The sequence below is a fragment of the Colossoma macropomum genome, unplaced genomic scaffold (genome assembly GCF_904425465.1).
Source record: "Colossoma macropomum unplaced genomic scaffold, Colossoma_macropomum, whole genome shotgun sequence".
NCBI lineage: Eukaryota > Metazoa > Chordata > Actinopteri > Characiformes > Serrasalmidae > Colossoma > Colossoma macropomum.
The window spans coordinates 13,976,386-13,997,424 of record NW_023494784.1 but is presented as its reverse complement, the minus strand read 5'-3'; the positions used below and the strand labels follow the sequence as shown (position 1 = coordinate 13,997,424).

The following is a 21,039-nucleotide window of genomic DNA, read 5'->3' as shown; positions in this document are numbered from 1 at the left end:
ACTGGGATACACTGGCAGTTTGACACTGGGAGTTCCCACACACTGGGAGTTTGACAGAAACCACCCAAGGAGGAAACTATGGGGGACAGTTTGCTCAACCGATGGTTGAGAGCTAGCCTTTATTTGAACAGACCACCACAGCAGAGAAGTAAGTTGACCAATGAGAGAAGTTCCTCAAACTGGTCAATATTCTCACTCTTCAGAGCTAAACATGAAATTAAGGTCAACATTCAATACAAAAGTAGGCTGATAAATACAGTGTAGAGCATATAACTAAACTAAACTAATTTTTGTTTTTCAATTTTTATTCCACATAAAATGACTGATGTTTATCAAAAACAGAAACTTCGGAAAAAAACTCAGCAAGTCAAACCATGTTGGAACTTGCTATTTACCCTAACTTATTAACTCCTTGAATTAACCAATATCTAGAACATCTTAATCAGTAATGCCTTAATCAGTCAGGGCAGATGTTCATTATTTAGTTATTAAACACTGTTTTCTTCATTAACATTATTTACGGTTTATTACGGTTTGTTCATAGTTTGTTAATAACAACTAATTATATAAATAATATTAGTTAAAGGAACCTTAACATAAAGCATTATATAGATGACATGGTTTTGGTTCTGAAGTTCACATTTAGTACAAAGTAAAGAAAATGTAATACACTGGATGAAAACATTTCTTTAGTCTACAAACATTGTCTGCACCGAAATGACTATACATTTTGACATTACATTTAAATACCTTCAAAATGTCTCTGAGCTGAACCACCTCATCCCTGAGCTCATCTCGCTCATTTCGAATGGCATCAGAATACTCCTTCTGCCTTTCTAAGGCCTGAGCAGCACCCAACAGAGTTTGGCAAAGGTGAGACCAGTTAGGTAAAGGAGAGTTCAGTGAAGGAAATTAAAGACAGAGAATGTGAGGAAGAGTACTAGGGGTGTTTCAATCTAAGGATTTTCTTAGTTGTTGATTAATCATACCCACTTTGTAACCCACAAATTAGTAAATATAAAAAGAAATAATGCAGTTAGTCGACTGACCGAATATTAGTCTATCAAAATGCTATGAATGATTAACTGACTAGTGAACTTAGCAGGGACCGCCTTATAGCATACAGTACGTGCTCACAGATATCAAGCAGACTTACAGCAAATAATAGTACAGCTTGGTCAGAAAATAGTGTACAATACGAAAGTGTTTTTTTTTATCTTTAATGAAACTTGTTATTAGATTAACACATTCAAATCGCATACCCCAATTTTTTTATCCTTCCATTCAATAGTTTCCTGCAGGTCAGAGACCTCCCTAACAAAGTCGTCTTGTCTGAGGCGTAATTGACGTATCTCCTAGTACCAGTACAAAATACAGAGGCAGAAGGTGAAAGAAAAAAAGCAACAAGAACAGAAGGAAGTGAGAACAGAAAGAGTTAATAAAACAATGAAAGCTTCTGAAATGGCAATGAGTTGGAGGAAAGTCCTTAAGTACAATAATTAAACTCATACTCACAGTAAGAAGCTCTTCACTTTGCTTCAGTGTTTCTTCCAGTTCGCTGAACTTAAACTGCAGTATACTGTGGGCATGCTTCTCTCGCTCCAGATCCTGCGACAGAATTAATGTTTATTATTTTTTTTAGCTTACTTTAATATGATATTAAATAATATTAAATAATAATAATATTAAAGACATCACTAGACATCACAGAAGTCAAATTTGCTGTATTCTCCCATCTAGAGAGGCTAGAACTAGCGTGCCAATATTATCAGCTGATATAAGCTAGTGGCAGATAAATAGGTATTTGCATTTACAATGACCGATAAATGACAATTTAAAAAAAAGAAATGGAGACATCCTTTAACCATGTTATGTGTGTTGTCGTAGGATAGTGTGTCCATCACTGGGCACTTTGCAGCTTCCCTGTTGGAAACACAAACGCGTTTGGAATGTCACAAATTACAATAAGCAGAGTCAAGTACTTGACGAAGGAGATCTGCATCTGCGCTCATGGTAGGTTGATAAGCGTCACGTAAAATACATTACTTAAATAATAATAAAAATATCCCCATCACTTCTCCTCTTAACCTAAATAAACCTGACAACATTCATGCCAGCCATGCCTGTTGTTGCTGCCGTAAAGTGAAAGCCGGTACTGTCAGGTAAACGTTATATTTAACATGTTTAACATTACAGTAGTACAGTGGTGTAGGCTAAGCTGCTGATAAACTTGATTGTAGATTTACTTATGAAACAGTTGCAGTTCTAGCGAGTAAACAAAACAACGGTCCTATATTTTTCCCTAGCTTGTCACTTCTAAAAATTCTTGAACAACATAGCTTACTGCAGTTTATAATAGTGTGCATTGCTAAATTAGGTTGCCCACAAAGCTAACTAATGCTGTGCTTATCAGTGGAAATAATTTACATTAATGTGCGCTCAAACTATAGTGTTTAACTTATTCTGCCTAAATGACCAAGCTGAAGTCAGCTTCTTGTTCAAATTTCCCCGTTCCACCTTAAATGGTGCAGCAATTACATTCAGGTACCTCACGCTATGTTCACTTTTTCAAAATGGATAGTAGCCGTTTCACTGTTTGCTCGATCTTTGAGGAATGAAAAAGATCTTACTGCACTTGAAGACACTCAACCCGTTTCTCGTGCGGAGCTGCATCTCCAAAGTCAGCTCAGACTAAGTTACAGAGATCCAAGCTGTGAGTGAAAGTTTTAGCTCCTAAAATGATGTGGAGAAACTCCCCGCTTTCCTTTTTGCTTTTCCAAAACAGAAAGCATCCTGCACTCTGCTGCAGTTTGCCTGTTTTGTAAATAGTAAAGGACATTCTCGTAGATATTCTGTCTGCCTTTTTTGCAGCACGAACAAGTTGACGAATTTCCATACAATAATTGTGTTGTGTCCAGTGTGTGTAGTCTGCTGCGAAAAAATATTTTGCATTTCTTTTGAATTTTCCCGTTCCACCTTAAATGGTGTCGCATTTACATTCGGTGCCTCAGGCAGAATTTAAGGTGGAACGGAAATATTCGAACAAGAAGCTGGAGAATGAGAAGCGACTTTCAGCCTCGTAAAACAGTCGAACGCTGAGAGACATTTTACAATAAGCTGCTCTAGTTTTGAATAAAAGTTTTCTGGCGGAGATGGGAGGAAAGTGGCTATTAAAGCTTAAAGCAGAGCAAAGTAAGTCTGCGCTCTCGTTTATATTTTTTAGCCTACACTAGGACATTATCACATACTGAGACACTGGACATAAAATGTTGTGGCTCCCAAGCTGGTTTGATTTTTGTTGAAAGGACAAAATGTCTCTTCTTAACATTTGGGTTGTGACCCCTGATCTAACCTGGCTTTAATGCAGAGGGTGCCGGTCGGATTTCTCGCTCATCCAGTGTTTTTTTTGTTATGTGCCGCCACAGACTGTCCGGGCGCTGCACTTCCGCACTTCCAAGTTCCGCCTTTTGCATTCCGTCAACATTACGTTATAAATTAAATATTTAGAAAATCGATTTTTGACATTTGACATTTGTTAATCGATTCAGAATCGTTCAGTTCCGCATCGCGATGCATCTAAGAATCGATTTTTTCCCACCCCCTAATATATATATATATATATATATATATATATATATATATATATATATTTATGTATATATATATATATATATATATACACATACACATACACACACACACACACACATATACACACATATATATAGAAAGAGAGAGAGAGATAGATAGACAGATACGTATATTCATATATACTGTTGATATAAATATACATTACTTAATATGATGAAGTATCAAATGAGTAATGATACTTATGATAACCATAAGTAATATTGGGCTGTCACAAGGGAGGTTTGAACAGGGTTAAACGAACACAGTGACATAGGTAAAAACATTACTTAATAGTATTTGTATTTATTCTAATCTTAGTGTCTTTGAATAAATAAATGTTTATTGCCCAGATAAAACGCTTTTTAAATCTTTATTGGACAAAAATATAAATTAAATAAAATATATAATATATATGAAATTATGCATATGAAATACATATAGTACATATGCCACTCATACATGAAACATATGTATAAACATATATGAAACACTATACACAATATAAACACTTGCAAGGCCAAACCCCCAAAATCACCGCCTAGGCCATCTAGGAAGATCTGGCTGGCTAATGATGTACTGGCCCACGTTTTTACAACCATCATCTACGAAGAAGGATTATCAGAAGGTAACTTTAACTGTGATGTCATCGCAAAAGTCAATGTCTGAAGTATGCAACAATACCTCCAATACCATAAACCAGAGGCATTTTGAAACCAACTGCTGTGCTGAAACAAAAAGGGCCACAATTCCCAAAGCTATGCTTGAAGAAAAACAGAGCAGCATTTCATGACAATGACTGTTATGCATGAGGGTGGCTCTATTATACCTTGGGGTTCTGCGGCAGTCAGTGGCATAGGAAATGTTGTGGGGATAGAAAGAAAGGATTCTGCTAAATACCAACAAGTCTTGCCCCACAGTCAGTTAAACTGAAGAATCTGGATACTACAACAGGACAATAATCCAAAACATAAAAATCAAATCAAGAGATGTACATGCCAATTTTGTATGTTCTTATATTTTTATATTAAATTCAGCACTTTACATTTCAATTTGCAGAAATAAGTCATATGTCAGCCTTAATGATCGCTCCACTAAAGACACCATAACCACTGCCATTCACCTATCCTTATCACACTTGGACAACAAGGACACTTGCATTAGAATGCTGTGTATCGGCTTTGGCTAAGCATTCAACGCACACATTCCCAAGAAGCTGGTCTGCAAAATCCACTCACTTGGACTAAGCTCACCTCTCTGTAACTGGGTTTTAAACTTCTTGAGCAACAGACCTCAGACAGTCCTCCAGAACACCAGAGTTCTCCAGGGGCCTTTGCTGTACATCCTCCTCACCCACAACTTCATCGCCGGACATCACAGTAAATCACATCATCAAGTTTGCCGGCAACACAACAGTAGTGGGGCCCATCTCTAAAACTATGAGACTGCTCACAAAGAGTAACTGAGAGAACTGAAGTTCTGGTGCAAGGACAACACTCTCTTTCTAAATGTCACCAAGACAAGGTGGACAGATGCCTTAGAAGAAGAAGGAAACAGATGCCTTACACCCCTCTGCACATTAGTGGTACAACCATGCACAGTTTCAAGTTCCTGGGAGTATATCACTTACAAACTGTCCTGGCCCCTGAAAACCTCCTTCTTAATGAAGAAAAACATAAAAGCCCCTTAGCTAAAGAGCCTAAAGAGGGCCAGCTTGCGCATCCTCAACTACTTCTACAAAAGCATAATAGACAGCATCCTGACTTGCAGCATTAATGTTTGTATGGAAACTGCACCATCTCAGACAGGAAAAACACTGAAGTGGGTAGTGAAGTCTGTCTGGGGGGTCAAGCTTTCCAGCCATATTTATACTAAATATCATACAGAACAGTTTACCGTATACCGTTGGCATAGTTTGTCTGTACTTATTGTATTTATTGTCTGCCTGCCTGCACTGTTGTCTCCTGCTGTTCCAAAGTGGGGTTCAAAACTCTGAAACCATGTTAAAAATGTGGGATTTTTTTTTTTTATTTAATCGACCAATCAATTTTGAAAAATTTTAAACAGAAAAAAGTTCAAATCAAATCAAATCAGATTTATTGTCACATCACAAGAGTACAAGAGTTATGGCAAGTAAAATGAAGATAGTCAGTATTCTGCACTATTTCACATTACTTCTAGGTTGCCATTCAAATTGGATCAAATTTGTGACACTGACCATGTAAAGGCTTTTGTACAAAAAAGCAAGTTTTTTAGTTCGATCCCTTCTATTGAAACATATGTTGAGTCGACTCTTTGATTTGATGTACTTATCAGAGGCTTTCACAGAAACTTGTTGAGCTTGACTGCATGCTGTCATTAAAGCAAAGGGAGGACATTCATGTAAAAAATTTCTACTTTTCACTCAAATTATTTATGCTAATATTATAATTTTAGCATAATTAAATTAAAAAATAGAAGCATTTTCACTAGTAATCTCAGAGTTTTGGACTCTACTGAATGTTTAAATATAGCACCATGTCCTGGAGAAAGTATATTTCGTTCTTCTCTCAACACAAATACAAAATATTGGATGTTTTACATAGTCAACTTCTTTGTTTTTTACTTTATCTCTGCACAGCTTTCTCTTTTTTTGATCCTCACCCTCTGTGTGTTTTAGCGACGCACCCCGAAAGTGGCCGAGGTTGTTAAGGGAAGAGGTTCGGCTCACTGTAATAAAAATACAGAGTTAACTTAAATAGGTCAAGGCTAAAGCACATTTAGACAACATACATTCACTGTAAGTGTCCTGACCTTTGAATAACAGGGTGAACGGGGGCTAATAAAGTACAGAGAGGAACAGATGGAATTGTGTGTGTAATTGTAGGACTACAAAGTCCTATAGGACTACAAAGTCCTATATGTTAAGTACAGCTGATAGAATAGACAATAAGTGCAGCTACAAGGTCAGTGTACCTGATAAAGTGCTCAGTGAGTGTATAAATAAAAATAGAAAAATACAAACTCCTTTCTAAAACAAGCACACATGAATCTTTGCCACGCTCAAAGTATTACAATGTTTAATTTTTGTTTTTAGGAGTGCACTTCCCACATCCTAGGATGTCCATGCTCATTTCAACATGACAATGCTAAACCACATTTCTTTGTTTTTTGAACAAATTTTGGAATGACCGTATATTTACAAAAAGCAATAAAGTTAACCAGGTACAACATGTTTTTGAACCATTTTCAGTTTAATACAAGTTAAAAAGAATTTGCTAATCAACAGCTTTGTTTTTATTAGCATTTTTTTTTATTAGTTTTTTAATGTATTTTCAGCTTTAGACGAGGAGAAAACCAGTTAATCTTTTAACATAACTGAGGCTTTACGTTCAAACACTAGCACGCTGATAACAAACTGAAGGATTAAAGCAAATATAATAAACACAGTAGAGCTGCCCGTTTTGTCAGCCAGCAGGAGATTGGCTAATATTGTGGCCAGATTCAAACAGTCGCACTAATCTGTCGAGGCTTAAGTCAGTTTATTTAAATTTCCGTTCCACCTTAAAAAATTTGGCAGTTGCACGCTATCATTTGTCTGGGCATCTGAACGCAACTGCTACATCATTTAAGGAGGCCATGGAACTGAAGCTGTCTTCAGCTTCATCTAATCTTCTGTATGAGTCTCAGTTACAATCAACAAATCTGAGCTGTATCACTTGAGGTAGGGGGCCACTGGTTTAACCCCTAAATTACTACAGACATACACTTGGATGTACTATAATTTTCAGCCTTCTTGATCTTATATGTGTGAATTTATACATCAGCTCACAGTAAGCAGCCCACCGGGAATTCTCCCGACTCTCCCGACAACCCTCTCCGGCACTGAGTAGGCTTTCTTTTTTTTTATTCCTTTGCTCACTGCTGGTGCCTGTAAGCGTGAAAGTAGCCAATCACAGATTTACTCCGCTCCCCCCTCCCCAGCAGAATTCCAAGGAAATTTAGACGCTATGTCACTTGTGCTGTAAGGGAAAGGAATGTTCCAAACCACTGCTACACAACTATTAAAGATACATATCGTGCCAACACACAAGGCACTTCGACCTAATCCCAACATACAGGCAAAAAAATCAAACCATAAAAACAGGAAAGAGGTAAACAAGTGGATGTACTGAAAAGCCACAGGATGGCTTTGAATCCACAAATTAGACTTTTGGTTTTTAGTCCTAGCACACGTGAAGGCTATTACAAACCCTTTGCAGGATTTCCTGCAGTTCAGGTCTTTTGATGATGCAACTGGCCCTGCATTTCCTGCTACAGCATTTTGACAGTCCAGGAACCTATGCTAAAGTTCTGTTTGTGGACTTTAACTCAGGTTTTAACACCATAGTGCCAGAACTGCTGCAGTTCAAGCTATCCCAGATAACTGCGCCAGATTTCATCTGTCAATGGATCATGCATGTCCAGACAAGACAGCAGGTGTGATTAGGAAAACACAATAGATCCTCAGTAATGGAGTACCACAAAATTATGTGCTCTCACCCCAGTTGCACGACACCTTGACACCATCTTGGTCATCATAATGATCATAATTAACTGTGATAAAAGAAAGTTCAGCAGCTGTTGCCCTAGTGCAGTTACAACCACCTGATGCTGAATGCTCAAAAGATCCCCTTATTCATCAATGGCTCAGTTGTTTCTAGTGTGGAAGTCACTGAAGTTCCTGGGCACCACCATATCCAGCCACCTGAATCTGAAGTGGGAAGGAAACACAGTCTCCACAGCCAAGAGAGCACAGCAGAGAATGTTTTTTGAGGTAGCTGAAGACATTCAACTTGCTGCCAATCCTGATGATCTAGTTCTACACAGTGATCATCAAATCCATCGTCACTTTCTCCAGCTCACAAGAGACAAACTCCAGCGCATAATCAGGACAGAGGAGAGGATCATTAGACATAGACTGCCAACCCTTTAGGATATATACAACAGAGCCCTGAAGCATGGCTGCCTACATCATATGATCCTCTTCGCTGCCAACGCTTCAGGACATATACAACAGCAGTCATGAAGCAAGATTACAGCTCACATCTTGGCTATCACCTCTTCTAGCCGCGTCCCTCTGGTAGAGGACTCAGGGCAACCAAATGCAACACAACTAGACATGCTAACAGCTTTTTCCCCAGAGAAGTAGCACTCAATAACTGCAGAGGGAACCTTGCTCTTTAAACTTAAACTCAACCTAGCAAACGTCCCTTACTGTATAACTCCTCTACACAATAATGCTTATTAGTACCATAGTTACTGTCTTATTTACTTTTGTAGTCTGTCTATTTAGTGTTACAGCTTGTACATATGTATACTCACCAAGACAAATTCATTTTATGTGTGAAATAAAGTGAGTCTGAAAACAGCTTCAGGATTAATTTATGCAGTAAATCTTAGTACACACTCCAACACATACCTTACTCTTCTCCTCAAACTCTCGGCGAGTCTCAGCAAGCAGCTCCTCCAGTTCCATCAGTGAGTCTTTTAGAGTGTCCACCTGATACATCAGATTGGACTTCTCATTGTCTAACTGAGCATTGGACACCATGGCTTTCCGATACTTCTCCTCCATCTCTGCCAGGGAATCCTAAAAAGGATGCGACAGTTTTATTTTTGTATATTTACAAGCACACTGGCATTTACTGTATATTAACAAGCACACATTCATTTACAAAAATGTTAAATCAATATTAGGTAATCTGTCAGCATAAAAATGCCATCTAAGGCATCTTTTTAAATTGCCATTTAGGCCTGTCACAATTATTACATAACTGCCTGATTGCAATTATTTGAGCTGATTACTTAAGCTCACTGTAATTTTTTGGGGTGCATTTTTAACTTGCATTTCAACTTGTACTTCTGTAACTATCTGATTACAAAATGACTGGCTAAACTGTGCTGTATACCTTAATGTCTTTAAGGCTTTGCGTATACTTGGCCTCAACATCTTGTATCTGATCCTTAAGTTCATGGATATCCTAAATGAACAGAATGGATGAAAAAGTGTGAAAGAATTAAGGAAACAATGAAGAGACAGCAGTGAGAGGACAGAAAGCACAAACTGCAAAGTCAAAATTAGCAGGACACTCAACTGTGAGAAAACTGCAGCATAACAACTAAAAACTTTTTATATATTTTAAAGTTCAAATGAGCAGCCAACACTCTTAAAAATATAAGAAACGTGTCAAAAAGCATTCTATAGAGCAATGCTATAGGAGAAGCACTTTTAGTTCCCTAAAGGATTTTTCAATGAATGGTTCCTTGCAGTATCATTTTTCTAAATGAGATGTCTCAGTGTGAAGAGCCTCCTCACAGAATGTTAAGTTATTATACTAATTAACAGATTTTCTTAGAACCATTTATGGAAGCCAATAACCATAGAGACCTTTATTTTTAGAAGAGTATACACATACCAGCAGGTCCAAATCAGAGTAAGGAAAGTGAAAGAAAAAAGAAAACAGCATATTACAAAAGACTAACAGATGTTAATAATCCTGTAAAAAGTAGCAGTATAAAATAAAAGTATAAAATAATACTGTGAGAAGTGCTAAAATTTACTGGGTAAAAAAAAAAATAAATGATGATACTGCTTAATGCTGCTGCTTAAAAGAAAACAATGTGCTTTAACGCCAAGGACTGTGATTCTACACACATGCTCACACACAAAACATACACACACTAACATGGTCAGAAATATGTGGTCACACATTTGTAATACTTTTTTAATTAGCTGGTTTGGCCATTTCAGTTGCATCCATTACTAACAGAGGCAAAAAAAAATGAAGCATACAACCATAAAATCTTAATAGACAAACCAGGCAGTAAAATGGGTGAAGAGCTTGGTCAGCTGTGCATGCTGTAACTGAGAAGTGAAGATGTCCAAAAACATCTAAAACCTTATGTGAAGTCCACGTGTCATTACTATCTACTGCAGCACTAACAGTGTTAGCTCATCGCTCATCTCAAACAGTAGACTCCATTATTCAAGCTTTATCAGACATGAAAATCTACCACTTAAGCCCATAGTGAGCAAAGGACTTACGGTCATTTTTGAATAATAAAACATTTTAAAATAAACTCTTTCTGCTTGATTTTCCTCTGTTTCCTTTTTCTGAGTGTTTTAACATACTGGCATCAGTGCACTAGCTTAACCTTCTTATGAGTAAGAACTACAATCGAACAGCTTCACTAATGCTCTTGGGGCTGAATGGAAGCAAATCCCCATAGTCATAATGCCCATCATAGGTGCCAACTATGGAGGGGTTACTTGGGTTGGGTTATTAGCCCTAGCAAAACTAAAGACATTAGTGCAAAGATTATGAAAAGCCACAGGGGAGATAATGCACAGAACAGTCTGAAAACCGCTGCTATAGTGAAACTACATTTTACAGTAGTGATTTTAATCATGAACGGTCACTATGACAACCAGAACTCATAGTTTTTATCCCTGTCACATAGCGTTGCCACGGAAAAAGGTCTGAAAATGGAAACAAATCATCTTATGAATGCATATTGATTCTAGCGTTGAACAGCTGGCAACCCAAAGACAAAAAGAGTGTGGCTCATTTAGTGATGACAGTGACCATTTGTAACCTGAAGGAGGACAAACGTGCATCCAGTATCACAGGAAGAGATCTCTGTAACTGACAACTATTTAAATATTTAATAAATTAAATTGACAAGGACAATAGGAGCATTCACAAGGGATACGAGGTGATAGATGTTATTAGTTGTACAGATTATTTTAATACTGTGCTTTTAAAGACTGTTTCAGACATTCTGTTTGGACACATTTTGAGTCCGTTTCAACTTCTGGTAGGTTCTAAGTACAGTTTTCGCTGTCCGAGGCGCAGCAGCATGGCTACTACAGCTTGCATGCACTGGTGATTCACACATACAGCATTTGCATGGCTGAGCAGAGTAGCAAGAAAGGTCTACAGATATCCTTTTGCCAAACAGATAATCAAATCAGCCACTACGCTCATTATAAATATAATTTGTCAAAAAGCAGGTATATTTGTTTACCTTCGACAGCATTCTGAGTTGTGAATGAGTGACAGTTACAAACCTGATAGACCAACGATATCTGTGTGTGGCACAGAATAGTTAACTCATTTTCGTTTGACAGTCATTACTGAGAGAATTTGTATTAAAAGTTTTGTTCGTTTTTCAGTTTCATTTTTATTTATTCTAATGGCTTATTTTCTATCAGCTTATTTCACTGTATGCTGTTGCGTGACAAAAAAACAACTCCTCGTCTATTATGTAAATGCCCTGCACTTCAGTGTGGGTCTGGGAGGCTCTGCTGCTCTGTGCGCACCAACATGAACAAGAGGTAATGTTTTAAATTAAAAATCTGTTTACTTAAAAATGATATAAAGTAATACTATAGACAGATCACATTCCACTTTCCCAGTATGCAATCTGATCATACTATTATGAGACAACAGCAGTGCAAAGTGATCACATTATTTTATACATTTACATGTATTCACCCATGATTTGTTTCAGAACTTCCCCACTACACACACACAGACAAATTAAATGCCTGTCATGTCATCAGAATAGGACATCAAAAATTCCAAGCGAACCCTGGTTCATTTCACTGCTGGTGGGAACGCATTCTATGATGAAATGAGGGAATTCATCAGTAGATCTACTTGAGCTTGCTTTCCTATTCTTCTAGCAGCACGTCGGCACTGTAATGTCAGCATAATATGTCTGTTTTAACATTTCACCTTTACAGACTTTCACTTGCTCTTATGTAGTTTCTGCAGCACGAGCTGCTGTTAAATAAAATGATAGTTAAAACATGTGTTTGATTTTGGCTCATGTATCGGAGCATATTTTTGGACCTAAGTTGTTACATTCAAACTGATAAACCTACACTAAAGAAGCAGATATCTAGGTTTTTTTTATTGTTGATCGTGATGAAGCTAATCTGAAAGCCCAGTGAGTGGAGTGTGGTTTTGGCTATTTGAAACAAATAACAAAAACCCTCAAAACTAAAGAGACATCTCAAAACCAGACAATTACTTTCGAGGGAAATCCAGAGGAGTATTTTCAGTGAAAACGCAACAGACTGCAGCTCCAAATCACAGTCCAAATCTACCTTGCATATTTCTATTCTTTTTTCTCCTAGCACATTTTTTTTAACATGACCTCAAATACTGATTTCTGTGACTGAATCAAAATGGATAATCTAATCCGTTTTAGTTTTTCAGTGTCAGCACTTAAGAAAAGAAAAAAAAATGTATTCAAAGAGTTGATTTTAGTTTTCATGTGGGCCACTATGTTTTATAGTTATAAACAGGTGGAAAAGGTTGAGAACCCCTGGTGTAAAACAAGCTGTTGACAAACTACATTGTAGATTTATTCATGATACTGTGTGGCAGTTCTAGCGAGTAAACAAAACAACAGTCATATTTTTTCTCCCTAGCTTGTCACTTCTACAAATTCTCTGGCAACATAGCTTACAGCAGCTTATAATGCTGTTCAGTGCTAAATTAGGTTACCCACAAAGCTAACTAATGCTCTGTTTATCAGTGGAAACAACTAACATTAATGTGTGGTTAAACTATAGCGTTTAACTTATTCTGCCTAAATGACAAAGCTGAAGTCAGCTTCTTTATCGCCAGCTTCTTGTTTGAATTGTCCTGGTCCAGCAGTTACTTTTTGGCGCCTCACGCTATGTTCACATTTCCAAAATGGACAGTAGCCATGTCACTGTTTGCTCGAACTTATTGCACTTGAAGACACTCTGCCCGTTTGTGCTTTGCCTCTTGTGGAGCTGCTAAGACTGAGTTATGGAGATGCAAGCTGTGTGAAAGTTTTAGCTCCTAAAATGTGGTGAAGAAACACTCTGTCCTCCTTTCAAGTGGAAAGCATCCTGCACACGGTCACAATTTGCTCATTCTATGAGAAGCAAATGACATCTTATTGGCATATGAAGAATGAGTTGGATATATAAGCTGCGAGTAAAACAGTTCATGAAGTTTCAAGTCCTGAAATGCGGTGTAGACTCTCCATTCTTCTTTTGTTTTTCCAAATCCTGCACAGTTTCACAGTTTGCCCGTTTTGAAGAAGTAAAAGACCTTCTCACAGATTTTCTGCCTGTCCGCGGCACAAATATGACGAAATTTAAAAAAGCGTGTCGTATCCGCTGTGTGTAGTTTGGATATGAAAAAACGTGTCTGAAATTTCCACGTTTTCACATTGTTTTTTCACATAGCATTCATGTGTAATGACCTTAACACGGCATGTTCAGATGCTTCAGATAATTAATCCGGTTAATAATTCAATTATTTAAGCAATAATACCACAGATGTTTATTCATGTTCATAACAATACAGTGTGAAATCCCAAACTGCATTATGTCGTGTTATCTTGGTGAGGACTTTTAAATAACTACACATATCAAATGTTGGAGAAATCTTTGTTTGTTATGTATTTCTGAAGAAGAAACAAAAGAATATCAGCCAATATATCAAATATACACCACATGGACAAAAGTATTGGGACCTCTTAATCATTGAATTCAGGTGTTTCATTCAGTCCCAAACCACAGGTATATAAAATCTTCCTTTACAAACATTTGTGAAAGGATAAGTCATTTAAAAGAGCTCACTAAATTTGAGCATGGTACTGTAAAAGGATGCCACTGTTGCAACAAGTCAGTTCGGGAAATTTCTTTCTTTCCTCCTAGATATTCCACAATCAACTGTGAGTGGTATTATTGAAAAGTGGAAGCATTTAGGAACCACAATAACTCAGCCACGAACTGGCAGACCATGTAAAGTTACAGAGCAGGTCGCCGTGTACAGAGGCGCATAGTGCATAAAAGTCGCCAACGCTCTGCTGACTCAATAACTGCAGAGTTCCAAACCTCCTCTGGCATTAACATCAGCACAAAAACAGGGAGCTTCATGGCATGGGTTTCCAAAGCCAAGCAGCTGCAAGCTAGCCTTACATCACCAAGCACAATGCCAAGTGTCGGATGGAGTGGTGTAATGCATGCCACCACTGGACTCTGGAGCAGTGGAAACATATTCTGTGGAGTGACGAATCACACTTCTCTCTCTAGCAGTCTGGTGAAAGAGTCTGGGTTTGGTGAATGCCAGGACAATGTTACCTGCCTGACTGCATTGTGTCAACTGTAAAATTTGGTGGAGGAGGGATAATGCCATGGGATTGTTTTTCAGGGGTTAGCCTAGGACCCTTAGTTTCACTGATGGGAAATCTTAATGCTTCAGCATACCAAAACATTTTGGACAATTTTGAGAGAACAGTTTGAGGAAGGCCCTCTTCTGTTCCAACATGACTGTGCCTCAATGCTCAAAGCAAGGTCCATAAAGTCATGGTTGGGTAAGTTTGGCGTGGAAGCACTTGACTGACCTGCACAGATCCCTGACCTCAACCCCACTGAACACCTTTGGGATGAACTAGAATGGAGATTGCGAGCCAGGACCTCTCGTCTAACATCAGTGTCTGACCTCACAAATGCTCTTCTGCATGAATGAGCAAAAGTTGCCACAGACACACTCTAAAATCTTGTAGAAAGCTTCCCAGAAAAGTGGAAGGTGTTATAACTGCAAAAGGGGACCAACTCCATGTTAATGCTTATGGATTTAGAATGGGACGTCATAAAAGCTCCTACAGGTGTAATGTGTAGGTGACCCAATACTTTTGTCCTTGTAGTGTATCAGATTTTAAAATCCTCAAATACTGAAATAGGCATCAGTTTGAAAAAAATCCTATATCAGTCAGGTTCTATTTGAGATGTTTGGGTGTCTACACGCTGTGTGTGCGTATATGTTTAATTTATTTAATATTTAATAAAGAACAATTACATTTTCAGGAGATATTTCTGAGGTGATTAGATATAAGTGATCCACTTGCATAAGGGAAAGGGGAAAGTAAATGGAAAATAGTTTCATAAACTGGAGTTAAAAAAATTATTACAGCAGACAGCATTTAGTATTTTGTAAGTTCTCTTCTTTGAGAGAGAGGAGAAAAACCAAGCACCACTTTAGCTTCAGACCTGAAACAATCCACAGGCATTTCTGTCCATCTTTCCACTGTGATAAGACAACTCAACACTATATGTTTGAAAGGATGTGTAGCTGTCAAGAAGCTGTCACTCAGAAGTAGAAACAGACAAAAAAGAGGTAAAACTTGCAAATCAAAAAGAGCGCCTGCTGGTGTTCTCAAAACAATGGACTGACCAGCCCAAAGCCCAGACCTTAACATCACTGAATGTTTTTGAGATTACTTGGCTTATGAGAAGCAGAAAATGTAATCAACTTCTAAGTATGAACTTTGGAGGCAAAGAAAAACTGAAAGCAATTCTCCCCAAAATAGTAAAAGATGTAGAAGGCAAAGGGTAGACACACTAAATACTGAAAAATGTCCGTACTGTTTCCTGACAGAAAAAAACATCAAAAGTGTTACAGGCGATCTTTGAACTTTTATATAGATATATAAATTATAACGAATATACAATAGATAAATCAAACACATAAAAGCAAGCTACTCAAGGATTAGCTATATGATCTTGTAAAGTCTACATTTTTAGCTTTAATTTATACCATTGAATTTTAAACAGTAGTTGTATTAAACTTTAACGATTAAGCCTAATAAGGTGCAAACAGACAAAGGTACACCAGAGGGAGACAGATATGTACCTTCATTTCCTGTATAGACGTCTCTGCATCTGTAATGACCGATGAATCTCCACTTCCTCTACATGAAGTCCCACCAAGTGAGGTAAGAGTGGCAGTAGATAAAGTTGATCCCCGAGAGGAACCCTGTAAAGACAAAAAATAAATAATCTATGTGAATTGCAAATACTGATATTGGCCTTATATATGAACTGGTTTAACCATGACCACTGACCAAGCATTGGAGGAAGTATCTATGCTAACCTTTTTCAAAAAGTTTCTGTCTAACCTGTTATCCAACTATAGATATACAGAAAAATTAGAAGAGTTAGTATAGTAAAAAAGTTATGTATAGTTGGGTGCCTATCATGCCATGCCATTCAAAGACACTTTAGGATGCACATGGTTTATACTGGTAACAGGATTTTACAAAGGGTTTTGGGAAAACATCATGAGGCGTAATCTCCAAATGCTCCAAACGTCCATTGATACAGATGCTGGTGTTTGCCTTAATAAACTTAAGTTAAAACAGACCATCATGATCATCTGATCATCATGTATTGTGTCTATTGAATACACTTAAATAGATGCAATGTTGTCAATGAGCAGATTTTGTTATCTTTTGTTATGATACTTATTAAGACATGAATACATTTCTGAAGATGCCAGTGTCACATTTATATTTAATCGCGTCAAAAATAAATTTATTAGTATTATTACCATATTATTAAGAGTTAACAACAAAAAGTGCATTACACATCACATCATTTTCCTTTCATTTTTTCTTTCATTTTACGTAAAACAAACAAGCAAACATTCATACATTCAGGAAAACAGTATAGTCTTCTTACACATCTCCCTCTCTTTTATTCAAGCCACCAACACAAAACATTATGTTGTTAGAGTATGGTAAACCAAAACCCCTGCAGGACACATATTATGTAACTGAAACCATTCCTTTGTGTAGGGCCAAATTCAGCATGCTGTCACACCTCAAGCAGTCTCCTACTGATGTTTGGCAAGTCTGGGATGGTCACATGATCCAGGTCTTTGGGAAGGCAACTTCCAACAGCTGTATCCTGCAAAAGACTGACCACTGAGCTGCTGCAATTATCCTGGAAACCACCAGGAGGCATCAAACTGACTAGATTTTAGCATTCAGAACTAACCATTATCTAACTCTGAACTAAATTATCTCTGCTATTCTGTAACATTATTTTAAAAGAGAGAGAGATATAGAGAGAGAAAGAGAGAGAGAGAGAGAGAGAGAGAGAGAGAGAGAGAGAGAGAGAGAAATGTTTGACAAAGTCAGGGAGAAACTGCAGAAAGTAAATATTCAAATTTAACCATTTGACCATTAAGTTCTTCTATAATGATGAGTTATCTGTTAACTTTACAGCAACAATGACCATTGAGGTAACAGTAATGTCAACCCTATGTCCATTAAAGTGTGCATCAACTGGATACAAAATATCCTTAATCCTGATGTTTTTGTGGTGCTCAGAATCAGCCATTTAAAAAAAATTAGCCATAATAAACCCAGCCGAGTTGCCTATACTATCTGCGTAAGGTGTACAGCGCTCACCGCTGGGCTGGAACACCTGGAGCTCACTCTGGAGGACATCCTGTAGCTTGAACCCAAAAGCTCACTATACTCAGATGGCTATGAAGATGTAAACACATATCACAAACATGAGGAAAGGAAGAGGTAGAGACAATGAACAGGGAGGCAGAAAAGATGATCTAAGTGAAAGAACATGACGTAAAGGGTGAAATATGTAAACTGAGATTAGTCCCTCCAACATAGTGACTGCACAACATATTTATCATCTTGAACAAAGTGTTACATATTGTCTGCATTGGTCTTTATATTAGGGCCTAACTCTAATACTGAACTAAAAATTACCAAGACTTGTGTTAGAACATGTTCCCATGCTAAACATTCAGTCTGGATGCATTTTATATTTTTTGTGTTATTTAAACCATGCTGTTAATGATGGTGTTCTGTGTTTACCAGATAAGCCTTTATTGTTTTAAAAAATCTGTGAACCATTATCCTAATATTACTTACATTAGATCTGTCTGTTCATTACAATACAATACAAAGCATATGCATGCATACATTATGTGATTAGCTGTTTTTTGACAGTGTATCGTGTCATAAGTAAATGATTGTATTAAAAACAATAAATTATGTACAGTACTGTGCAAGTCAGAGACCACACTAACATTTATTTAATTTCTGATCAAAATGGCCATTACACATATGTCATTAATTTTTCAGCAACAAGAAAAAAGTGGAAAACATATTTAGCAGAAAACAACTCAACCACTACATATAATTTGTGGGATTTTTCAGTATTGAGTGGGTTTATCCTTCTTTTCAGGATACTCTCTTTCAGACAAAATCTGCAGGTATGGTTTTCCACACACATGCACGGTGGTTAGGAGATCCATTTTCTCCACAGCGTAAAATTATTTTGTGAAGTTTTGATTTTGTGAAGTTTGATTTTTAAACTTACTTTCCTTTACTTTCCCCTTCCATATGTTAGTGGATCATTTAATGTAATCTCCACAGAAATATCATGAAGAATTAATAACTTGTACTTAATGGTCATTTTAACTGGAAATTAGATAAATAAAGGATGGCCTCTGAAATTGCACAGTAATGTACATTTAGGAAATATCTAAAAGATTTTTTTTCTGCAAAACAATCCATTAGCGGTTAGTAGCTTCAACACAGTTTAGATTAACCACACTGTAAAAAACATCTCGTCAGATCAACCTAAAAAAATTACTTAATGCAGTAACAAGTACAACCCCATTTCCAAAAAATTTGGGACACTATGCAGAACATAAATAAAGATAGAATGCAGCGATAAGCAAATTATGCAAACCATATCTTCAAAGGAAAATACTGCAAAGATAACATATCAAATGTTGAAACAGAGAAATTTTATTGTGTTTTTTGAAAAATATATGCCCATTTTGAATTTGATGCCAACAACACATTCCAAAAAAGTCATCACCTACCTCTTCTTTTAACACTACTCTGTAAGCGTTTGGGAACTGAGGAGACCCATTGCTGTAGTTTTGAAAGTGAAATGTTTTCCTGTTCTTGTTTGATATAGGATTTTAGCTGCTCAACAGTTCACGGTCTCATTTGTTGTATTTTTCATTTCATAATGTGCAAAATGCTCTCAGTGGATGACGGGTCTGGACTGCAGGCAGGCCAGTTTAGCACCCGAACCCTTTTAATACAGAGCTGTGCTGTTGTAATACATGCAGAATGTGGTTTGGCACTGTGTTGCTGAAATAAGCAAGGCCTTTCCTGAAAAAGACGATGCCTGGATGGCAGTATATGTTGCCAAAACATGTATATATCGTTCAGCATTAATGGTGCCTTCATAGATATATATCCTATACAGTCATGAATACTGGCTGGTATACTGGTTACTGACCCGTTGCCAAATTAAACACCAGGTGTTTTTTTTTTTTTTAGTATTACACAACTTTACCTGCCTTTTGTTGCCCCCTTCCCAACTTTTTTGGAATGTGTTGTTGGCATCAAATTCAAAATGGGTATATAGGGTTTATATGATTTGCACATCATTGCATTTCGTTTGTATTTACATTTTGCACAGCGAACCAACTTGGAAATGGGGTTGTTATTGAACTAATTTTATTCAACTTAAAAAAATATTTTTTTTGAAAGAATCGTTCATTCAAAGTATTTATTTAGGATGAATAAAACTAGTTAATTTACTTGTTACTACATGAAGCATTTTTTTTAGTTAATTTGATGAGCCATTTTTTACAGTGCAATGTCAGAAAGCTTGTCCATCTTGTCATGTATGCAATTTTTTCTTACAGCACGCGAACTGGAGCGCCAAGAGCTACTGCAGAGACTTTCTTCTAAGGATCCCTAATCAGTATGAGAGACACATGAGCATAGCTGGGAAAACACACAACACCCCCCAACATACACTTTGGTTGAGGTCTGACCCCATTACCTGGAAAGCACACACAGCTCAGTGCATTTTTCCCCACAATACAACACCATCCATCTTTTCTCTGTGACACTTTTTAGTCTTTTACAAAGCTGAGATACACTAACAATTTGAGTGAGCTGAAAAATGTTTTCAATCAGGCTAATAATAATTTTACTTATCTGAAAATACATCGGCTGTTGATATTGCTGTATAGAAATCAGAAGTCATAACACAATTGGTGTACACCAAGTCAAGGCTATTATAAGCAACAGCAGCAACCTAAATCTGTGTTGGTATCAGTGTAAGAATATGAAAGACCTGGCTTTTTCCTGGTTACATATTTAAAACAAAGAGAGCTTTGTCTGAAGGGAAGGACTTTTTACAATACTACCACCAAGTTCAGCAATTTATTCCTTTGACAATGTTTCTGGTGCAAACTAGACCAAAATTTATTTTCACAGCCTAGTTCCAAGTCATATTTTAATAAGTAGGATCTAGTAAAAAAAATGCATTGAAACATTGCCAAAGATCAAAAAACGAAAAAACACAAACTAACGGCACAGGCTAATACTGGATATCTTAGCTGGTAATGAGCTTTGTGAAGTTTGAAAAAGGCGACAAGTTCAGAAACCATTCCAAACAGAATAAAATCATTAAACTAGTTACCCAATAGCCTTATTCCTCATTCTGCATTTATATTATGATGGCAGATGGATAACGGTAAACCAGTTGTTCCA

General features: G+C 37.1%; 1 protein-coding gene across 21 annotated transcripts in view; it reads right to left on the bottom strand.

The window, feature by feature from the left end:
- lrrfip1a (leucine rich repeat (in FLII) interacting protein 1a) overlaps positions 1-21,039 on the bottom strand; it is an 82,640-nt gene that overhangs the window by 19,444 nt on the left and 42,157 nt on the right. For 8 of the 21 annotated variants that reach the window (XM_036566683.1, XM_036566851.1, XM_036567263.1 and 5 more), the window contains 9 exons: positions 20,182-20,235; positions 17,896-17,973; positions 17,303-17,389; positions 16,335-16,457; positions 9,558-9,629; positions 9,068-9,238; positions 1,516-1,608; positions 1,263-1,355; positions 751-843 (listed from right to left, as the gene is read on the bottom strand). In XM_036566683.1, the coding sequence (XP_036422576.1) occupies positions 751-843; positions 1,263-1,355; positions 1,516-1,608; positions 9,068-9,238; positions 9,558-9,629; positions 16,335-16,457; positions 17,303-17,389; positions 17,896-17,973; positions 20,182-20,235 (864 nt within the window). The remainder of the gene's footprint in view (positions 1-750; positions 844-1,262; positions 1,356-1,515; positions 1,609-9,067; positions 9,239-9,557; positions 9,630-16,334; positions 16,458-17,302; positions 17,390-17,895; positions 17,974-20,181; positions 20,236-21,039) is intronic. The other 13 variants (XM_036566940.1, XM_036567103.1, XM_036567611.1 and 10 more) reach the window with 6 other exon arrangements.